The following is a 22143-nucleotide window of genomic DNA, read 5'->3' on the forward strand; positions in this document are numbered from 1 at the left end:
CTTGAAGATTTTGCTCATACGTGAACACACATGCACAGAAATGCAGCTGTCCTTGAAATTCACATAATATGACTGATTCAGCCCATGTTAATCTTTTATTAATAGCTGGTATTTGTAATGGAGTTCAACTTTGTGTCTGAAAAGGCAGCCTTTCAGAAAATGAGATAAACTGATTAAACCCTTGATGTGGAGCTGATCTATCACATAACCCAATCTAATCCAGTAGTGCTGCAGTATACTATCTATACTGCCTTTGTTAAGCTTATAATTTTCATTTTTTTGTTGATGTCAGAGAGGTGTTGACCCAACTCTTTGGATTATTGTGTCCACTGCCTGTATAATAAGCATATTATCAGTCATCTGGGTTTTTTCTAAGCTGTTAAACACTGTCTGCATTTAGGAATCAAGGAGAATAATGATTTCTGCCGTACAGCTGACAACGCTGTTTGTTATATTAATAAGGGCATTAGTGCTGCTGTTTTGGATCATAGCTGTGCGCTGGGTAAATTTCTCAATAGGGTTCCATTAAAAAATAATCCTTGTCTATATTTGCACAGATACAAACTGAATATTGAATTACAACAGCTCTGTCAGAGAAGATGAAGATACATGAGTACATACTCAGTTTATTTTGTCTTCTCAGGACTGCTCCTGCTTCAGTTCCCATGGTCCTGACATCCTCTGGCTCTCTTCAATCTGTTCCCCTTACCACTGTCCTGACCAATGGGGACTCCAGCCACTGCTCCCCACCCCGGGTCATCCTCCAGACCGTGCCCTCCACCACAGCAGGCGGTAAAGATGTGCTCACCATCCAGTCGGCCAGCAGCCTGCAGGACGGCCTCCCTCAGCAGCTCCTGGTCTCCGCCGTCTCCACCTCCTCCTCCTGCACTTCCCCTCCAGGAGTTATTAGCTCCACCGCCTCCAACCTCAATGGCCTCCCTCGTCTGGTCACTATCAACACCACCTGCGGGCAGACCATGGTGGCGCAGCAGCCCGGCACCGTAATTGCCACTGTGCTCAAATCCAGCGACCTCCCGGGGCTGCAGGTCAAAGAGGAGCTCCTGGACCCCAGCTACTTCCAGTCGATGGTGAATGGCGATCCATCACTGGCAAATACGTTTGCAAAAGAAGAGATTGAGGTAGGGGAAGCCGAGCTGCAGTACAGGACTGTGATCATTGATACCAGTCAAAGCCAGGGCCATGAGGCTGCCAGTGAAACTATAATTAATGGACATTCCTCCCAGAGCAGCAGCCCTAGTGAGGGCCTGACCCCGGTGGAGGAACTGGAAGTGCGTGGGGAGATGTCCCTGCAGCCTGAGCAGGGAATCAAAGGCCTGCAGGAGCTGCCGCTGTCAGTCCAATTGCCTGCAAACTTTATCCAGATAAAGACAGAGCCTGCGGAGGCTTAGGGGCTGCAGGACTCCTCCACACAAGCTGAACCAAAAAACACCCATTGAATCCATTTTGACTTTTCTTTTCCTGATCAGAGATCAGAGCGCGGGATCTTGCAGTGAGTTGCTCGTAGCAGTTGGTCTGTTCAGCCTCAGGATATATTGTTTACTCACATGTTTTGTGACCATGTGCCTAATTTTAAAAAAAAATCAAGGGAGTGTTTAGTTTTTCTAAGAAGTCACTTTTTCAGATTTGGGATTATTTTCTACACACACAAACACACACACAGATACAGATACAGAGGAAAACACACACATCAACATAGTACAACAAGCTCCCCCTCAAGGAGAACAGCCATCGGATAAACCAGGGATCCCTGTCTACCAAATGTGCCAGTTAGTCATTTTCTTACCTTACATCTCATTGGACTGTGTTTAAAGAGAAGAATGTGACAAACCAAAAACTGGGGATTGAATGCCAAAATGGTGCAATGAAATCAGACTTCTGCACACCTGCAGAGGGCGTGTGTGTGTTTCTGTTCCCGTGGATGAGGGATGGACGCTGTGTCATGGCATCCAGGTGAAAACCACATCTCAGAGTTTAATTGAAGAGTGCCTTACAGGGAGTTCAGACAGCCTGAAACTCTTCCATTGAAACGTCTGGGAGAACGATGAAAAAACGGACTAAATGGCTTTTCAGACTTTCAGACATCTAAGAACTTATTACTCATTTATTTTCATATAAACAAAAAAAAGTTATGCATTCACTCTCTATTACCCCTGGCCTTAAAACACTGTGTTACTATGGAAATGGGCATTTTCTGTCCACCAAGGACAGTCCAACATCAAAACTGTTTGTATAGAGCTGCAGACCGGAGGCACAGCAAGATAGGGAGGCACAAATGGAGAGAAAGAATACGCAGGATAAAACAGATTTTATCAGCCTCTGCTTCAGAGGCTCTGAGGTTTAAATCCTGTTTATATGAAATGGAATTATATATATATACATATAATATACAAGTGAGATTCAATTTTAAGGCCATAGCGAATTTATTTATTTTGTGAATTTCTAAATTCTGTATAAAAAAGGCACATTTGTCTTCTATTTACATGTGTAAACATGGGGGAAAATATAAAGAATATGAACATTGATACCAGGAAGCTTATTTGGTAATTTTTTTTAAAGACCAACATTTTTCATTTGTATAGCATTCCATTTAATCAGCTTTGGTATTTTGTTGAATTTTGGACTCGAGTGCTCAGTGCACATTCATTATTCCACTGTTATATTCTCTTATTGTAGATAATGCCCTGTCGTGTGTCTGATTTAAACGTACTGAATGTGCTTTGGTTCCTTCTTTTCCTGCAGACATACCTCTTTACCTTTTTCAACAGCTAAGCAGTAGGGACTATGCATTCAAAAATATTATGTTCTGTGTACTGCATAATGTCTCAAATCAGTATGTCTTTGAAATCATATCTCAAGTTTTCTTAGTTATTTGTCAGTGCTATTTTTAAAGCCCCTCTTCCTCTCCTCATCTCCTCTGGCCTCGTCTCCTGTCCTGTCTTTTCCTCTTGCCTTGTCACCTCTCTTGCCATCTTGTATCTAGGGCTGCAACTAATGACTATATTCAATCAATTACCACTTTCTCGATTCATTGAATAGTTCTTTGCTCCAGCAAAGAAACAAGAAAATATTCACATTTGAGAAGCTAAAATCAGGGAACTTTGACTTTTTCTTAGAGCTACTTCAAGGAACTTCAATATTTAGTTGATTTGGAGCTTCCCATGGGCAAAAGTGGTAGTGTTTCCAGCATAATAACCACAGCATATAACATAAAAAATAAAATTCATACTGACTGGTTTATGTGCTACTCACCGTAAGTTTGCCCAGGAAAATGTAAACAGGCTAATTTCAGCTGATTTTACTGAGCTTCCAACCTGGCAGCAGACATTAAAAACAACTATGCAGAAATGGCCGATCTTGTTTTCTTTTGTCAGTCATATAGAAGCATTGGTATTAAATTGAGACAGTTTCATAACCTATTAAAAACTCCTTGCAGTAGCTTTAAAAAATGACTCAAAACAATTAATCAGTTATCAAAATAGTAAGCAATGAATTTAATCGTTGACAGCTAATCAATTAATTGACTATTGACCACCCTCTTCTCTCCCCGTGTTCTCATGTGTCCTCTCTCCTCTCCTTTCCTCTTTCCTCTTGTCTCATTTTGTTTTGTCCCATCTCCTCTCTCTCTCTCTCCTCCTCCTCCTCCTGCTCTTTGGGTCAGTTGAGTCTGTGCCTTCTTTATTTGCTGTCCCACTTTGTTAAGGACCTTTCGGGCCAGCCATGCGATTGGCCCCTCGGTCCTGCCAGGGGATGAAGCCATATTGATCCTGAGTGGTATCACAGCTAAATTGGTTGTATTTTCCACCCAGACTGTGGCTGCAGAGTGAGGACATTCAGACATACTGACCTCCATCCGCACTGGCACCTAAGGACAGGAGTTAAACGCTGCTTTACAACCCCACATCAGCCAAAGGGCTCTGGGTCCGCAAAGACACTCTGAATGTAAACATGCTTAAGTACATGCGTATGCAAATTTTTTGACAATCAATTATTACACTGGGTTACATTTGCATCAAAAGTTGTCAGCCATTCTGTGGGGATTTGCTGCTTTTTTTTGCATTGTATATAATCTGCCCTGTGTTTTCCTTAAAGCACTGCTGTCTGTGAGATGTTGAGGTATGTCCACTGCTCATTGTTTTGTTGCTTCTCTTGTTTTGGGTTGTGAATTCCCTCCCTTATGCTGAATATAGAATAGATTTTTAAGAAAAAGTCAATGTACTAATTAAAAAGAAAATCTTCTTCACTGAATATGCTCTTTATTTGTTTTTTTTTTTATTATGGGGAAAATATAATGCCGCTGGCCATGGCTGTCACCAGCGCAGAGGCATTATGCTTTTCATCAGTGAATGACAATGTTTAGTCATTCTTATAAACAAGATATTTCAAGAATGCTGAGGATGAATTGTTAAGAATTTGGTTGTCAAAGATGAAGGTCACTGTAATCTCACATCTGTCGTATTCTCATGAATGTGATATCTGAGGAATGCCTGAGGGAAAATTATTCAAATTCGGCACAAATGTCCACTCGTACTCAATGATCAACCGATTAAAAATTCGTCTTCAAACGTCACTGTGATCTCACATCTGTCGTATTCTCATTATTGTGATATCTCAAGATTGGCTGGAGGCATTTTTCTTTGAAGTTGGTACAAATGTCCTCCTGGACTCAAGGATGAATTGAATAGAATTTGGTCGTCAAAGGTCAAGGTCATTGTTATCTAATGTCTGTCATATTCTCGTGAACATGATATCTCACAGATGCCTGGGGGGAATTTCTTCAAATTTGACGCAAATGTCCACGTGGACTCAAGAATAATCTGATTAGAATTTGGTTGTCACAGGTGAAAGTCACTGTGATCTCACTTCTGTTGTGTACTCAGCAACACCAGAGGGTAATTTTGTTACATCAGGCACAAACATTTAATGGGACTCAAGGATGAACTGATTAAGATTTGGTCATCAAAGTACAAGGACACTGTGACCTCACATCTGTTGTATTCTTGTGAATGTAATACCTCAGGAACATGTGGGCAGAGTGTCATTAACACCTGGCACAAACATCCACTTGCTCTCAAGGTTGAACTGATAAATACTGGTGGTCGTTTTTCATCATTCATTGACTAAATATGAGAAAATTTCACACAAATAGGATTAAATGATGAGGTGATGACATTTTATATCCAGAAGGTCAAAGGTCAGCTTCACTGTAACATCATAATCTTCAGCTTCCCTTAGTCCTCTGTATACCTGTAACCTGTAAGTGAAGACAGCATGTTTCTTTAAGGAAATTATTCTGTGGAATCAAATATGTTAATAGAGTGATAATTACACTTGATACCTTTTATCAAGTCTCCACTACACATATTACGTGAGTCTGGACAGACATGGTTGTAAATTGCAAATTGACAGCTTGGCTGTGGAAAAAAAAAAGAAAAAATAACATGAGTCAGTAATTCTTATTATTGTTTGTCAGACAAAGTATTATGAAATTGTGTGAGGCACAGATAAAATGTCTCACAATTTTTTTTAAATTAAATTTGGAAACAAATAGCTTGCAAAGGGGGTTACTAAGTCAATTAATTTCTTCTGTCGAGATAATGAAAATGAAGTATTTCAGCCTTGGAAACTCAAAGTCGTATTGTTGGACTGTTGCAGTTCTGAGGGACATTCGACCACATGGCATTTGAAGAGAAAGAAAAAGCTACTGTAGGAAACTGGATTGGGGCCATTAGCAGGCCAGAGACTGATTGGACTGTACTTAAGAGCACTGCTTCTCCAGTTGCTGTGGGTGGATGAATACATTAGCATGTGACATGCCCAGAGCTGAACACAGCCGAGTCTGTCACCACAGCTTGCAGAGTGAGGAGTGTGTGTGTTTGTGTGTGTGTTTAGGCTGTGGTTGGTGAGTGAAAGGGTTACACAATTGGATTGATTCTGTTAGAGCATGTGTTATGTTGTTGTGTATGTGTTGGGATTGGCTTGGATTGTGTGTGTGTGTGTGTGTTCAGGGTCGAGGAGGGAAGGTGGTGGCGTTGAGGAAGCTGTCTGGCAGCAGGACTTGCCTACTGTGCCTTACTCTGTCTACACCCACATGCACAGCTGTGTACCACGCAAGCCAATCTTGCCATAGGGTTAACACACATGCACACACACACACACACACACACACACACACACACACACACAGAAAAACAAGGCCAGAGGTTTCAGCCACAGCCTCAACCTTCTTCACACCAGTAAACATCTTCAGCCTTTTTGCAGACGGGAAAATAGTTTGAAACGAGTCTCAAATTATCGCACAAGCTCCACATTGAGCACCAAACAACCCTCCATTACATCTAAAGAGACACTTTGCTTTTTCTGTTCAGCAGTTCATCGATCGCCTGCCATATGGTAAGCGGAGGTTGTTATGGATTACTAAAATAATGAAAGGCTACTAGCAGCCGTTACGTCTGTGCTATTCCTTTGGTTAGTGAGTCAGAAACCCTGAAGACGGAGCGAGAGTCGGGTCCTGGGAGAGGAGGACTATTTCTGTGTCGCCTGCAGCCACTGACACAGCGCGAGTGTTTACTGCTGTGCCATGCTGCCTCTCACAGTGGGAGCAGTTGAAGGATGACGGCTGACATTATTGTGCCTCCAGCCTGTAGCAGGAACAGTACAGGGAGAGCTTATTTAACCATCAGGTCACCAGACTGACTGCAACATTACGGAGAGAAGGACTTGATGACTGCAGTCTCACGGCCATTGCAGCTATATAATGCAGTCTGTTGACTTGACAACCTGCAGCCAAGGTTACATTTAAATAGAGTGCTTTAAAATTTGAAGGTTTTCTCATACAAGTATTTAAGGACCGCAGGTGTGGCATGGTTTAAGATGTTGAAAAAAAAAAAAAAGTGAAAAAAATAACAATGTCTGGTTTGATTTTGCAGCAGTACACCTCTCTCCACACAAGATGGCACTGGTAATACATGTGTCTCGTCCACAGTGCCTGTGCCTCAGCCTGTTTTTGAGAGAGAAGTATTCCTTCAGGTTACTAATCTAAATACAGACACTCCTCATACATTGGTTTTCACTCTCCTTTGCCCCAGAATAGCAACTCGGGGAGGGATCTAAATGAACAAGCGATTATTTGAAATGAAAATAAGCAGCTGGGAGTGAAGTTTTTCCCCTGCATTTTTGATAAGTAACAAAAGGAATTAATTCACATGTGAGCCTCGATGATAGTGGCCATTCCTCGGGCCAGCCAGGCAAAATCCTTTGAACTGTGCTAACCTGCTAGACGCTCCGTATCTCTGTTTATCCTGCAGAGTAGTCGATCTTGTTTCCTCTCCTCATCAAAACAGTGATAAACAAGTGCCGGAGGGGGGTTTTCCTAGACAGCATGCGAACAATTGTGGAGGGCTTCGTATGCTTTCACTGTGGTCTGCAAGGGAGGAGTTCACTGTCCCAGATGCACAGATTTGCCTTATATCTAGTGTAGATGGTATTGAACTACATCATATATTGTAGGAACATAAATTAATCTTAGTTTATACAGATGTGGTTTTTTTTTTGTCCTCCTGGTCTGTAACTGCAGTGACTAATGACCCTGTTAATTGAGCCACATGAATTTGCTCAACATCAAATTATTATGAAACACAATTTGAAAAGGAAACCATGAACGCTGAATGCATACAGCTGCAAAAGCTGTACATTTTTGCTGTATATTAGATTCTTTCAATGACCTTTGGAGAGTTGTGTATTGGATACCAACATGGCAGCGTGCCACAACTGGGGCCGGATTACAGAAATTTACTATCTTAAGTCTTAAATTAGGCTAAGTCTAAGATATGATTTTTCCCAATTTTATTATTACAGAATCAAATCCTAACGAGCTGTAGGGATCCTAATTTATCTGAGTTTATCTTATCTCATATTAGGAACTCATAAATACTCGATCCAACATTGTTAATTTCTATGTCTGTTACCTAGCAACTGCACTACTTTTCTCATTTTGCTGGGCAAACAACTTTGTAATAATCTGTCTTTTTTTGGGGGGTGTTTACAAAAATGCTAACTTGGTAGATAAAAGAAACAGAGTAGGTAAAGATAGTAAAAAGTCTCTGGGATCAATTGTCTAAAGGCATTAAAAGAGCAAAATCTCCTAACAGTATCTAACACCACTGTTAGCTACTGTTAGCAAACACTGCCGTTAGTCACTGTCAGTGAAGACTGTGTTAGCTCCTCTTAGGTAACATTATTCACATTGTTAGCAAACAGCTGCAAAAGCTGTACATTCATATTGTTAGTGAACACTACCGTTGGCTAGTGTTAGCTAACATTACCATTAACTACTGTGAGCTAACACTACCGTTAATTACTGTGAGCTAACACTACCATTAATTACTGTTAGCTAACACCATTATTTATTTTATTTATTAGGAGCCCCATTAGCTGCAGCAGTAGCAACAGCTATTCTTCCTGGATTCCTTGGGTTATCTACTGTCCGCTAACAGAACCATTTGCTATTGTTAGTGAACACTACCACCGGCTAGTTAGTAAGTTAGCGACTACTACTGGTGGAAAAGAGAAGGTTAGGACGGCTCGGTGGTTATCATTTACAATGCGGCTAACTTGGCACATAAAAGAAACAAAGTAGACTAAGATGACAGTCTCTACCATATCCAAAATCCATTTTGTAAAAGCAATAAAAGAGCAGTTGCTAACACTGTCATTAGCTACTGTTAGCTAACACTACTGTCAATTACTGTTAGCCAGCACTAACATTGGTTATTGTTAGTGAACACTGCTCTTAGCTAGAAAGTTAGCTACCACTACAGGTGGAGAGGTGAAGTTAGGACAGCTTAACAGTTATCCTAAACTGAGGGGGAGTGTGAGTGTGACTGTAGGATGTTAGGATGTTTGTGTAATACACTTTTCCTATCTCAAGTTAGGATAGGAACATTGACTTAGGAATTGTTAATCTGTGATGGCCTTTTTCTGTATGTTCTAATTACCATGGTTACCAAACATTTACAGTAAGATCTGTAAGTTAGGTAGTTTCTGTAATACTGGCCCTGGTTCTTCTTTTTTGCCCTAATATAGGTGCATGTGCAGTATCATCGTCATCCAGTGTCTTTCTGGGTCTCCTCCGTGATGATTTTTTTAATTGTGAGATGACTGTACTTTAAAGTTTGACTTTCATGGTTAATATTGGACTTTTTGTCCCAACAGGCAAGAGGAGCTCTCAGGGAACCAGCTGTAATATCTGTATCAGCCTCTCCAGTCAGGGTGAGCCATCCCATTCAGAGCGACTCTCAGGGCTTCCATGGCAATTTACTCTCACAACTACACAAAAGAGTCCTCAGAGTCCTCGGAGACCTCGCCTGATAGACAACTAACAGCATCTTACAAAAAATAACACTTTACACTATTTCCCAGCACCGGCAGTGGCAACACCAGCATGCTGAATGCATCCGTTTTAATAAACACTCGACTATTTGATGTGATAAGCGGGAAAATAGTGAGAAATGAATTATATAAACACTGATTTTATGAACTTTTCAGAAACGCCTCGGGGGGCTTTGCGGTACACTTGTCAGTTTATTTGAAGTATGTTTGCAATTATTGCATTTGTTAACTCATGCCACTATTTTTTACTTGACATGTTGCTTTGGGCTATTGACATTATTGATTTAAAAATAACAATATGGTTGCAGTCTGAACTCCATTTATGAGCATATCCATAAAACATTTACATACAGTAATATGTTTTGCCCTCTTTTTCACAAAATCCATTTCACTGCCAAATATTATTGATATCACTGACATTATTACTACACTGAGCCGAGATGAGTGCAAAATCAGGATTTACTAAGCAGGCAAAACAATGCATCATTATGTATCAAATACACAAGAGACTCTCAGGTTGTAAAATATAAACAATAAAAGCATGTATACATGTCTAGTTCTTCTTGTCAAGACACTTTTAACTTGACGTTAAGTGTTTGTGCTAATGAGCTGTGGGATCAATGGAGGTCTGTCTATTCTACACGCTGAGAAAAACAAGTGCTAATTAGAACCATAAAGGGTTCTTCAGCTTCAACAACCCTTTTTATAAACGTTGGAACCCTTTCAGATAGTTTGATCTAGAACCATACTTCAAGGGTTATACTCAGAACCATCTGTGACAGGTTCCAGCCAGAACAGTTCCACCAAGAGTGCTATCTAGAACTCACCCAGGGCATTCTATCGCAAACCCAAGGGTTCTCCAAGGGTCCTATCAAGAACAAACTTAGGTTCTCTCTGAACCTTTTTATATTCTAAGGGTATTATATAGAGCACACTCAGTGGGTTCTACAGAGAACCTTTTTGTATTCCAAGAGTTTTATTTTAATTTTATTTTTAATTTAGCCTTTCTTTAACCAGGCAATTCATTAAGAACAATTCTTCCATCTAGAATCCACCCAGGTGGTTCCACTGAGACCCCTAGGGTACAAAGAACCCTTGAAGACAGAGTTCTTCAAGGATTTTTGAAATCCTTGAAGAACTCTGTCTTCCACAAAGGATTCGTGGATGAAAAGGGTTCTTAATGCAACCCTGGGTCTAACAGAACCCTCGATGCACCCTCTCTTTAAAAAAATGGCTCCTCAGAAGGAAATGGTTCTTGGTAGAACCTCAGCTCTTCAGGAGGAACCCTTGGGAACTCTTATATCTAAGTGTGTATGGATGTTATGAGTCAGATTCAAACCCACACTGCATCTATGTGCACATAAACACCCCGGGGTGTTAAGTTTCTTTTGAGGAAATCTTATTGTTTCATATGATGATGGGACAACTGAGATTATTCATACAATGAAATTTTAATTGGAAAAAAAAAAACATGGAAAGAGAGAGAAACATACAGAAGTCTTCAAAGCAAACCATGACAACAGGAGTGCTCCATTTTTGTCTCTCTGTTTAACTTTTGAATATCTCACATAGCTTGAATACTCTTGGGCATTTATGCACCTTGTTATTCCGATGACAGAACATCAATTACAAATGTCTATCTCGCTTGCTTATCCGTCGGTTGCAGATGAGAGTTGTTTCAGCTCGACAGATTGAGATGTGGTGTTACAGATTAAAAAATCGCCTCAGCAAAGAAGAAACTGTTTGAACAGTAGCACTATTTAAAGCATTCTGGTGGCAGGCAACAACTAGGGAAAACAATGGAGGATAACACAACAGTAACTACATCACAAAAGACAGCTGAGATCTGTGCATCTTTAATTATACCTCCTTAGTTTAACATAATACCAAAAACAAATAAAGGAAGATACATGGAGCCAGTGAGGAAAATCTCCAGGCTCAGTCATCAGCAGCTTCTTCTATTTCTGTACTGTTAGTATTATTAGTATTTTTATCTTTTCTTATCTTGTCTTAATTTGAATATATTGGATGTAGTAGAGTAATTGTATTTTGCCTACACATTCTTGAGAATTGGGACAAACCGTGTCCTACCGAAAAACTTAAAAAATATTCATACCAACACCCTGATTCCATTTTTTTTTTGTGAAAATAAAGGATGTCTGTAATAAAATATTTTGGTCTGCATTACTTTTTTCATTTCTAAGCTTGCTCTATGCCAGAAAACCCTCATTCCAGACAAAAATGTGATAAAAGCCTTCAAAATCTAAAACTAACAATACGCACTGATAACATCACTCTAAAAATGTGCTTTTATAATCTAATCTTTGTTTTAAAAATGATTTTTGAAATGAAAATGTTGGTCCTTTAAAATTGTGTCCCAGATATGAGTCAACTCAGAATTTTACAAAAACATGATTTAATCAGGTATAAAAAGGGTTAGCTTTACCCTAAGGACATCATAGCCCTTCTAAATCAAAGCTAAATCAGAATTATGGCATAAAAATGTATATTTTGATTAGCAGTAAGACAACTCTGAACAACTTTAAAGATAAAATGGATACTCACTACGACTGAAAAAACATTTTGTCAACTCCATTTGACATCAACTCTGGAGGTTGGGCCCTTACAAGGTTTAATAAGTAAAAATCTATACCCCATCAAAATATAGTTTTGTCCCAGTTCTCAGGAATCAATGTTTTGCATATTTCACATAATTTCTAATAGTTTTTCTTCCTGTATGCATCCAGTCAAGTTTGTTTATTCTGTGTTGTTGTTATAATGTTGACTTAATTTTATGGAGATCTTGTGGTGGATGTAGGGCGGGTTTATATCTGCCACTTATATAAGCAACATTAAAGGGATAGTTCGGAATATTTGAAGTGCGGTTGTATGATTTACCTATGGATAGTCAGTGTATTAGCTACAGTAGATGGAGGTGAGCACCACAGCTGCCAGTTTGGAGAAGCAGAGAGGTGTATTAGCACAGAAGCTAAGCTATGTACGGCTGTGGACAAGGTCAGCAGCAAAACGTAGGTCTATTTTAGCTACTTAAAAAAGTAAACCCAAAAATATCAATATCAGTTTTAATTGTATGCTAAATTGAGAATATTTTCATTGCTTTAACTTCCTGTCACACTGTCTTTTTTTTGGATGGGAAACTGATGTTATATTCCTTGTTCAAACCAAACTCTATTCCCAAAATGAGTAATTTTACCATGCACATAATTAGAGCTGCAGGTCTACTGCTGCCATGATCTGCGGTTTGTTCGGATTATTGTGTGACTTCAGTATTTTAAATTAGAAAGTGAAGAGTGAAAATATCATTAGTGTAGCGTACACTATTGACAATTCAAAATGCTTTATTGGCAAGAATGTTGTACAAACAATACTGCCAAAGCATTAATGATTTGTCCAAATTAATTCAATAATGATATATCAGAAAAAAAAGACATACAGGGCCATACGTTTTGCTGATGACCTAATCAAGTAATCTGAACTATCCCTTTAAAGACAAAAGTTAGATAATTAGTTAAATGGCTAAAGTGATAGCACTACTCAGACTCTAACATATATTGTTACATTGTTATATTGTATCTACATTTTCATACACAATAGTATTAGCAGAACAAAACTTTATAACCCATAAAGTGAACATTTTTCTTTTTTTTTTTTTTTTTAGAGCAGATTAGTTTCTGGTGACATCTTCCAAGTTAAATTGCTCTGATTCCACAGCACCAAGATACTAAATGAGTAGATAAGCAAAGAAAATTAGACAGCTGTAAACGACCAATGCCCTTTAAGAAAGAATCAAAAACGCTTTAAAATGCCATTTAGACTGTTTAGACTGACTGAATCTCAGTGGGCCAACTTTCAGATTGGTTAGTAATTGTGTGCAATGGATTGCTTTGGTCTCACAAAGGGAAAATTAGCACCTTCACTGACATCAACAGTTTAACTCCCAGACATCCTCAGATCCTCCCTAGCATGCGGGCAATCCACCAGTTGCACGGCATGACAATCTGACAGATGACCCGGCCTCCTTGGTAGTAGTATGGCCACGGGTTGAAGCCACCCAGGGGCTCGTGGTAGCGGCGGCAGTAACGGTAACCACGGTGACAGTACTGGCAGCAGTAGCCGCGGTCGTCCAGACGGTTATCCAGCTCGATGCCGACGTCTCTCTGCAGAGGACACAAGAGCAGGGGCAGGGTTACAATCACACACACACATGACAAATGCCAGTCCTCCCGAAGGCAAGGACGGCAGGAGAGACGGAAGAAGAGAAGAAGAAGAAGAGGAGGAGGATGGCGTGAATTGATGAGCCTGCTTGTAGGTCAGCCGAATATATGTAAAACCCAAACAAGAGTGAAAAGATCAGAATTGATGTCTGTGGAAATGCAAAGTTGTGCCATGCTTGATGACTGTGACAAAGAGATCAAGATAGCGGTGGGAGGGAGCACGCTTCATTTAAGCTCCAGGAGCATAAAACATGATATAATACCCTTGACCTTTCTATTATACCGGAGGTTGCATGACTGCCGGCTGCACAATTCCCCCCATCACTGAATCCAGCATTCACAGCCTCTCTACCGGTGCTATCTTCAATCAAAGGGACTCTAACGTTGGTAGTTACCAGCATAATTACACTATTTCTTTCATCTCTGACCTCTTAACTCCCTCGACCGGAGCCCACACTCTGCACCAAAATGGCAGCCCCTCCTCCAATAGAGCATTCAAATTAGAGCTCCCCACGTCTTGGCGCCCTCCCCCTGACCTTGACTTTAAGTGCATGGCACATTCCTAAAGCAATTAGCAGAGTAATGATCGCCTAACAAGGATTCTTTCATTTGCTCTTGCTGGCTGCCTCTGAATTTATAGAGGGGCCAAATGAAACCCAAACGAAAGGTAAATTGGGTAGAATTAATGGCCCTTGGATTTTTCCATTGTGCTGGTTGGTTCATGCCCTCGTCGACTCGTGGGGGCTGAGTGCCATGCCTTTGATCAAGAGCAACTACAAATGGGGTTCGGAGAAGTGCCACTTAACTCACCGCGCAAGTTGAAGCAGCGACTGCCCCTCAGTATGCATTTGACCACATTTCAATCTCTTTTAGCAAATGAATCCCCAGAGACAGGCTGGCGCTGTCTCGTTAAACTGCTGCGATCCAGGAGTCGATGACTTCACATTCAGAACAAACTGGCATAATTCTTCGCAAAGCGCTCACAATGACTCAGCTACATGCAACAGTGCAGAACAAAACACATCCACTGCTGGGAGTGGAGAATGTGTGGGAATTGTTTAAGAGGACAGGACCCGCAGGAACACACGGCTGAGTCCTTCTGGTCCCCTGCTACATCAAGTGGGGGAATTAGGGGTTTCCTTGCATCTATGAGTCGGTGGGTAGTTGGTCACAAATACACATTGTACACTCAACAAAAATATTACACTATAACACTTGTTTTGCTCCTGTTTTGAAGTAAAAGATCTAAGACTTCTTAGGTCACACAAAATGTTTATTTTTCTCAAATTTTGTTCACAAGTTTTCTAAGTTAGCCCAGATAATCCATCCATGATTATTGCACAGGTGTGTTATGGACTGATCACAATACAATGCCACTCTAAAATGTGCAGTTTTATTGTGAAAAAAGATATTTAGATAGCCCCTTTTACACCTACTAACATTTGTCTTTTGTCTTCAATGAGCTGGCATTCACTTCAGCATCAAATGACCAGCTCCAGTTGAAAGTGATGTAAACATGACACCCAGGTAGACATATTAATTTTTGCCTCTTTTTTGCAGAGGCTATGAGCGCTTGTTGCCTCTATCAGGAAATTCTCTGACTCTTTTGCTCCTTTTTCATAAACTAAACTCGTAAAAAAAAAGAAGTGCCGCTTGGTTTGACTTGGTTTTTCTCGGTGCATCAGACCAGCACAGCAGACTTTGCACCCTCTTTACTGACTGCATGCTCGCCTTGTAAAACGGTGGATAAATATTTTTACACTCTTTTCAAGCAGCTCACAACAAGAGCATGCTTAGACTTGCTAATAATACATTTTCTGACTCTTTGCATGTTTTAAATGGTGAATATTTTCTCCTGCAACAGGCGATTCAGACTTCCTCCATTTAAACACAACAGGCTGAAGAATTCTTTTATACACCAGTCTATCCTGTTGCTAAACAAAAATCCAGTGTGCTGCTGAGATCTAACAGGATATAATGTGATATGCACTCTATATTTATTATGACAATTTGTTGTTTTGGTACATCTTTTGGAAAGTGTCACGTGTGCTATATGTTAAATCTGTGTGCAAGCTTTTGAACAGAGCTGCCCGGGGATGCAAAATAAATTTCAGTGTGTGCTGACAATATAGATGTATAGCATCGTATCGTATCGTATCGTATCGTATCGTATTTCTTCTAAATTCTGCTCAAAAAAGTCCCCAGATATTTTGTTATTCTAAAAGCTTTTATGTGAAGCAGCACAATCAGGAAACACTGGGTTTTCATCAGCAGTAACTTAACACAACTCTATCCAGCTGAAAGCAAACATGAAACAGTAAAATAAAGCAGAAACAGAAAAGTACAAACAGTGACACAGGAGAGAAACTTCTACTGGTATTGGGAAAATGGTAAACTGCCTACTCTTTGTGGGTTTAGCCACGTTAAAAACCAAAACAAAACTGCGCTCTTTGCTAATTTTGGTGTAAAAACGGTATATTTCACATTTCACAATTTTTTTCCCAGGTAGGCAAAGTCATGAACTGTCCTACTCTGCCTCTAACTGTCTCATCCTTGTTGCCTTCAGCGGTTGGATTGGTTAGGTTCAAGCATGAAGACTGGTTGGTTAGGTTAGGGTAAGGAAATCAGAGGGCAGATCAGGGTGGTCATGACTCTGCCATCCTGGGAAAAAAAATGTTATCTATAGCTGAATGTGAGCTTTCATCTGTGAAGTAATCACTTTACATACACACTTACTGTCACTACTGACTGTACTGATGCATCACCCCATCTTTTCCGCACAACAATTTTGTGTTTATAAGTTACTTTTTTGAATAAAACTAATATTATTTGCTTGCAGTCTCCATCTTCCTCACCCTCTAAGTCAGGCTGTGACAAATTGAGGGCAAATCCAGGATTTGAATCCAGGACTTCTCGCACCTTTGTAGCTGGGGAGTCTTTCAGGACCACATTCTTGCAGAGGTAGGTGTGATGGGACCCTTGCCTGTTATTTATTCTTTGTTTTTTTTTTTTAATGCAGCAGGCACCTGAGAGGCGGAGTAAACACCCAGGCCCAGTGCACTCTAGCTAAACCCTCACCACACCTCCTCACCTCACTGTAGTTCACAAAATTTGAGAGTAACAAACCTTTTGTGTGCATAGAAGAATTTTTACATCTTTTAGGTCAACCCATAAAAAATTGCAGCTAAAACAAAAGTGTTGTGTTTACATTTTTTGTTGAGTATATTTGTTTTCTTTCCTGCAGCTGCTTGCAGACTAGAATCACCTCACAATAAATGCCCCATAAGCATGACTCATAAAATAGAGTACGCCATGCATTTGATGTGAGCTATGATAAATTGAGTAAAATTACAAACTTGTGAGACATACTTAAAACACATAGCAAGGCTGCGACAGATGATATCAAGTATAGCTGGGTTTGATTTATTACTCTGACAAGCGCAGGTAGGCTTTTAATGATTTATTGTTTCAGTCAAGTTTCAGGTCATCAGCTTCCAGGCAACAATCTGTTATGGAAACAACACGAAGGCTGTCAATGGACCAATGCTAATCTTATCTGCTCCTCGCAGCCCAATACTGGGATTGTTACGAAATGTGGAGCTCCGGAAAATGAAGAAAATATTTTATTCAAATGATGCAGCGTTTATCAAAACAAACAGCCAATAGCAGCATTGTACCTAAAAGACAATTAATCAGAGCTATCCTTTTAAAACGGAAGGTACATATTAATCACTCTGGCTTTGAGTTGCCGTCTCTAGTGGGATGCTGCAGTGATAAGAATGGTTCACCTTGGGAAATCTGAGGCAGTCACTCAAAAACAAGCAGCATTAATGAAGAGTAAAAGCCATTACCCCCTTGCTGCATCTGATTTCATCACACACTCACGTATACACATGCAAACACACACACACATAGAGACACCTCTGTGCATAATATGAGGTACTGGATATGAATGAGTCTGCAGAGTAGAAAACTGCGTCAGTCATTCAATAAGATGTAATGAATCAAAGCACGACTCCTCTAATCTCCACACTTGTTGGTGTTATTTCACACAAGCTGATCACCGCTCTTCATGAGCTTGAAGCACATGCCTGGATGTGTTATTAAATCTCATAGGAGAGCTCATCACATTCATTCTGGGATCAAAACAGCAGAGATAACATTTCTGTTTCATATGCTGCTTTGTATTCAAAAAGGGTTTTTATTTTTTCATGTAGCAGCAGCAGCACAGGACAGTGCAACATATGAGAATGCCTCGCCGCTTGTCCCGATCACAGATTCTCATCTGTCTGTGCTCAACAGTCAGGCGGAATGACAATGAAATTGGATGTAATTGAATAAGGCGATAGGCATGTATTTCAGTAAACTCTGCCGGTTTACCAAAGTGATAAGGAGCTTTACCTTCAGTGTAGAGATTTCTCTAGAGGCACAAACAGCTCAGTGCATTCATGGATTTGAATTCCTTCAGCTTCCTGCACCTCTGTTACGCATGAAGCCATCCAGCCTGAGCCTGAATGCAGTTCTCAGAGGTTTGCAAGGCTGACCCAAGTTTAACACACAATGCAAACACGACACGGACGGAAACACACACCAAACATGTTAACATGTGTATGCGTGTGAGGTTAACTCATATTGGAGGCCCATCCTCCTTGCTATGTGGGTCAAGGACAGGGGCAGCATCCCTTCAGCCTTGTCAGATGGTAGTTATTCAGTTTGAGATTTCCAGGGCCACCTCTCATACACACTGCACTCTGACATGGCAGCCATGGCAAAGGTCACTTTCATATATCTGTCAGTGCCTGTCACAAGGACTCAAGCAATTATTCTGCTACACAAACGTGGCAAGAAGGCGCTGAAACTCAGACGTATGAAATGCAGATGAAGTGAACGCATGTTTTTCATGTGTCGGGCTCAGTTTGTGTGTAATAGATGAAAGGCTGTAGGTAGAAAGAGAAATAGTGCGAGCAGCAGACTGTGTGTGCTTAGTTGTTTCCTGACTGTGTGCACATTTACATGAGTTCTGAATGAAGCAAGCAAAAAAAAAAAAGGTTTGGCTAACACATGGCATCCCACTGGAATGAGCCAGAGTTCAGACTCCCAATTACAGACTGCTGCCTGCCCTCTGCTTGGCCACAAAGGCCTTTGTTATCACCGGACCCACAAACAGAGCCTGGATGTGCTGCTGGAATGGATTGCAGTGGTATGCATAACTCAGCTGATAGAGGCAGAACGTTTCAAAAGGAGAGCCGAGTTTTTCATCCCCTGGTATGTTTTAATTGCATAGCGCTGCATCTCCTGCCACAGACGATGAGGGAGAAGACAGAGGAGCTGGGGGGAAATTGAGGAGTTGAGCGGGAGGTGTTTCTGGGACGGGCCTGATAAATGTCAACATTACAGGACGTCTCATTTCTCCACGTGTCTCCTCGCCGTTTCTCACAGCTCTGAGGAGGAGACGGAGCCCGACTCATTATCCTTGAATTTAGCTTTAGTGGCTATTCACCTGTGAGTGCTGAACTTGTGTGGGCATGTGTGTGTCGCATATCTTTGCACCTGTGTACGTTGCTGGGACCTTTAGTCTGCAAACTGCTATTTTATGAAGTTATTTTATACAACAGTTATTTCTAGTTCCAGTTATTTGTTGATATAAAGTACAGCAACATTGGGACTTTTTACTACATGTATCCCTCCACTTTACAGGATTATGTAATCTGGATACAAAAACAAGTTAACTGTATTCCATTACAGTTACAGATAAAAAAGTCGTAATCAGATCACAGATAAATTTAGTAAAAATAGGGATTATTAGCAGGTTTACAATTTTTAAATAAAGAATGATATACCATGCACAGTGCACACACTGCTGTCAGCTCTTTATGGTGGCCTCTTTTGAAAATTTATAGTGTTTAAATCAATCAATCAATCAAACGATAAACTGTGTGAAACAAAGGAAATCAATAAACCTAACAAAACATTTAGAGCTGCAATGATTAATCTATTGTTATTTTTAAATTAAAAAGGTAATTCTCTGCTTTCAGTTTCTTAAATATTAATATTTCAGGTTTCTTTACTCCTCTCTGACAGTAAACTGAATATCTTTGACTTGTGGACAAAACAAGACATTTGAGGACATCATCTTGGACTTTGGGAAACACTGATCAACACCATTTTCTGATGTTTCATAGAGCAAACATCTAATTGATCAATGGAGAAAATTATCGACAGATTGAAAAATACAAGACAGGATTGTGACAGGATTAATTAATGGATTAATCATTTTGAGCCATTTTTAATTCTAAAAAAGTCAAAATTGTCTGATTTCAGTTTCTTAAATCATCATCTTGAGCTCTGATCAACATTTTTCGCAATTTTCTGACAGTTCATGGACCAAACTACTAATTGATTAATTGAGAAAATAAATGACAGATTAACCAATGAAAATAATTGTTAGTTGCAGCCCTAACACCATATTAGACTAAACTATTTCACCATATTTTAAGATGAAGCAATCCAGAAGTAACAGAAAGTAATCAAGTTACATTACTTAACCACTGTGATACTTGAATTATGTTACTGACTACATTTTGTAACAGGTACTTAGTAACTGTATCAGAATATATTAAAGTGTATTGCTTGGCAACAGTCCAGTTCCAGTCCTGTTGTTTAATTACTTTTGTTGGCGGACTCAAATAAATGAGTAAATAAACAAAGAAATCACAATCTGTCATCCCTTATTGCTGTAGAACTGTTGAATAAAAACTGCATCACAATCGAGGTTGTGCTGTTGCATTCAATATCAGCATGGCTGTGATTATCTTTGGCATACAACCAAATCATAGCTGTGCTGATATTCAGTACAACGGCACAACCTCAAGTGCGATATTGCTTTAATAACTAAGGTTTCACCCAACTGTTCCTCTCTAATTCAATCACCTGTGCATATCCATATAATTGTGTTTAACCACCACCAAACCCTGTCCTTCTCCTCTCTCTACCACAGCAGCTCAGTGGTCAGTACAGAGGCCCCCCACAACAAGCTTGTTCTAACTTTAAGCCCCTCCAGTTTCCTCAAACCATCAGATTTGGCAAAAGTATATACATTCTTTATGCTGTGATGCTTGTGTAAAACATTTTTCCTATCTGGAAAAAAATCAGGATGTACAAGTTAGAAAGTTTCTGTAATACAGCCCCTTGGTCCTAACCACTCCAGCTAAACACAAACCTAACCGGCCCCGACTCACCCAATCGACCCACTTCCCCTTCTCTTCAACCGGTGTCATCGCTCTGCACACCACCCTCGTCCCACCCTTCCTGATTCCCCTTACTTTACGTGTTTTTTGTCAGCGAAATTTATGTAATGTGAATGCATCAGTCCTGTTTAATACACTGCTGTATATGATTTGCCCTCACTGTCAGGGATAATTAGCCATATATTATTGAGTGGTTTACACTCAGCACACCAAAATACGCCACTTGGTCTTCCTATTCATTTTATACACTTTGATAATTAAAGCATTTATTAATAAATGAAACTTATCTGTGCGGCAATGAGTGACCTTGAGAGTGCTCCTTTGTACACTGCTCTCCACCGCCGCAGAAAAAAGGAAGTGAAAAAAGGAAGTATCGGGTGCTGTAAGGCACAAGTTGCTGCCTTTGAAAGGCTGGATATTCCTCTCAATTAATGGAGAGACATTAAGGGAGTCTTCAATGAACTGGCCTTACTTAAACAGATATATAGAGCAATTGCTATGCCCTCTGGTGCACAAAGTCAGTTTTAACATCAATTAGTGAGCGATTTATATGCAGAAAGAGTCGAGGCAGAGCTGGAGCTGATTGAAGTCGTTTCACTGTATCTAGTGGTGTGGTCCCTGGTCGACGTGGCCCACTCACATAGTCGTTTACGGGGACGTGGTCCTGGACGTCACGGGCGAAACGCTGACCTGTGACCTCTGCGTCGGGGGCGTCCACGCTTTCCTCCTCCGCGTCTGAATTCACAAAGAAAAAAAGAGAAAGGAAAGAGATGTTTATATTGTTTCAGCAGCAGTTTTTCTATTGTTAGAAGTAAAATGAGAAAGCTCTTAGATTAAATTTTTGGCTTGTAGACTCTGTTTCCTCCGTGGCTTGATGTTAATTACTGACATTCAGGAGAAATACTCTGGAATTTATTCCAGGCTTTTTCATGCTTCTGTCTAACTGTGGTGGGGTTGCTGCAGCTGTGATACTAACACACTAATCATTTTCCACAGACCCTCATTTGTAAAGTCAACATAGTCTTTAGAGACAAAGTGCTGAGAGGCAAAACTCCTGATGACGATGAGCAGTGATAGAATACTATTTTTACTAACAGTACATTTACATTTACTGAGTTACTTGTATTTGACTTGAGTATTTCTATTTCTGTGACTTTATACTTCTACTCGATTTCAGAGGTAAATATTCTACTTTTTACTTCATTTAAGAATTGCTTTTCTTTATCTCAACAAGTTATTTTGGCTGTTATTTA

General features: G+C 40.1%; 2 protein-coding genes across 6 annotated transcripts in view; one reads left to right on the top strand and one right to left on the bottom strand.

The window, feature by feature from the left end:
* Nucleotides 1-4266, top strand: part of elf1 (E74-like ETS transcription factor 1) — a 64154-nt gene extending 59888 nt beyond the window's left edge. For all 4 annotated transcript variants that reach the window (XM_084719539.1, XM_084719538.1, XM_084719540.1 and 1 more), the window contains one exon: nucleotides 644-4266. In XM_084719539.1, the coding sequence (XP_084575665.1) occupies nucleotides 644-1409 (766 nt within the window). In that variant the 3' untranslated portion in view covers nucleotides 1410-4266. The remainder of the gene's footprint in view (nucleotides 1-643) is intronic.
* Nucleotides 4267-13074: 8808 nt separating this feature from the next.
* The window catches only part of tnmd (tenomodulin), an 87563-nt gene continuing 78494 nt past the window's right edge, over nucleotides 13075-22143 (bottom strand). For both annotated transcript variants that reach the window (XM_084719543.1, XM_084719542.1), the window contains exons 6-7: nucleotides 21531-21625; nucleotides 13075-13586 (exon numbers count right to left, since the gene is read on the bottom strand). In XM_084719543.1, the coding sequence (XP_084575669.1) occupies nucleotides 13377-13586; nucleotides 21531-21625 (305 nt within the window). In that variant the 3' untranslated portion in view covers nucleotides 13075-13376. The remainder of the gene's footprint in view (nucleotides 13587-21530; nucleotides 21626-22143) is intronic.

This window comes from Lutjanus erythropterus, chromosome 5 (genome assembly GCF_056507025.1).
Source record: "Lutjanus erythropterus isolate fLutEry1 chromosome 5, fLutEry1.hap2, whole genome shotgun sequence".
In the NCBI taxonomy this organism is placed as follows: domain Eukaryota; kingdom Metazoa; phylum Chordata; class Actinopteri; order Lutjaniformes; family Lutjanidae; genus Lutjanus; species Lutjanus erythropterus.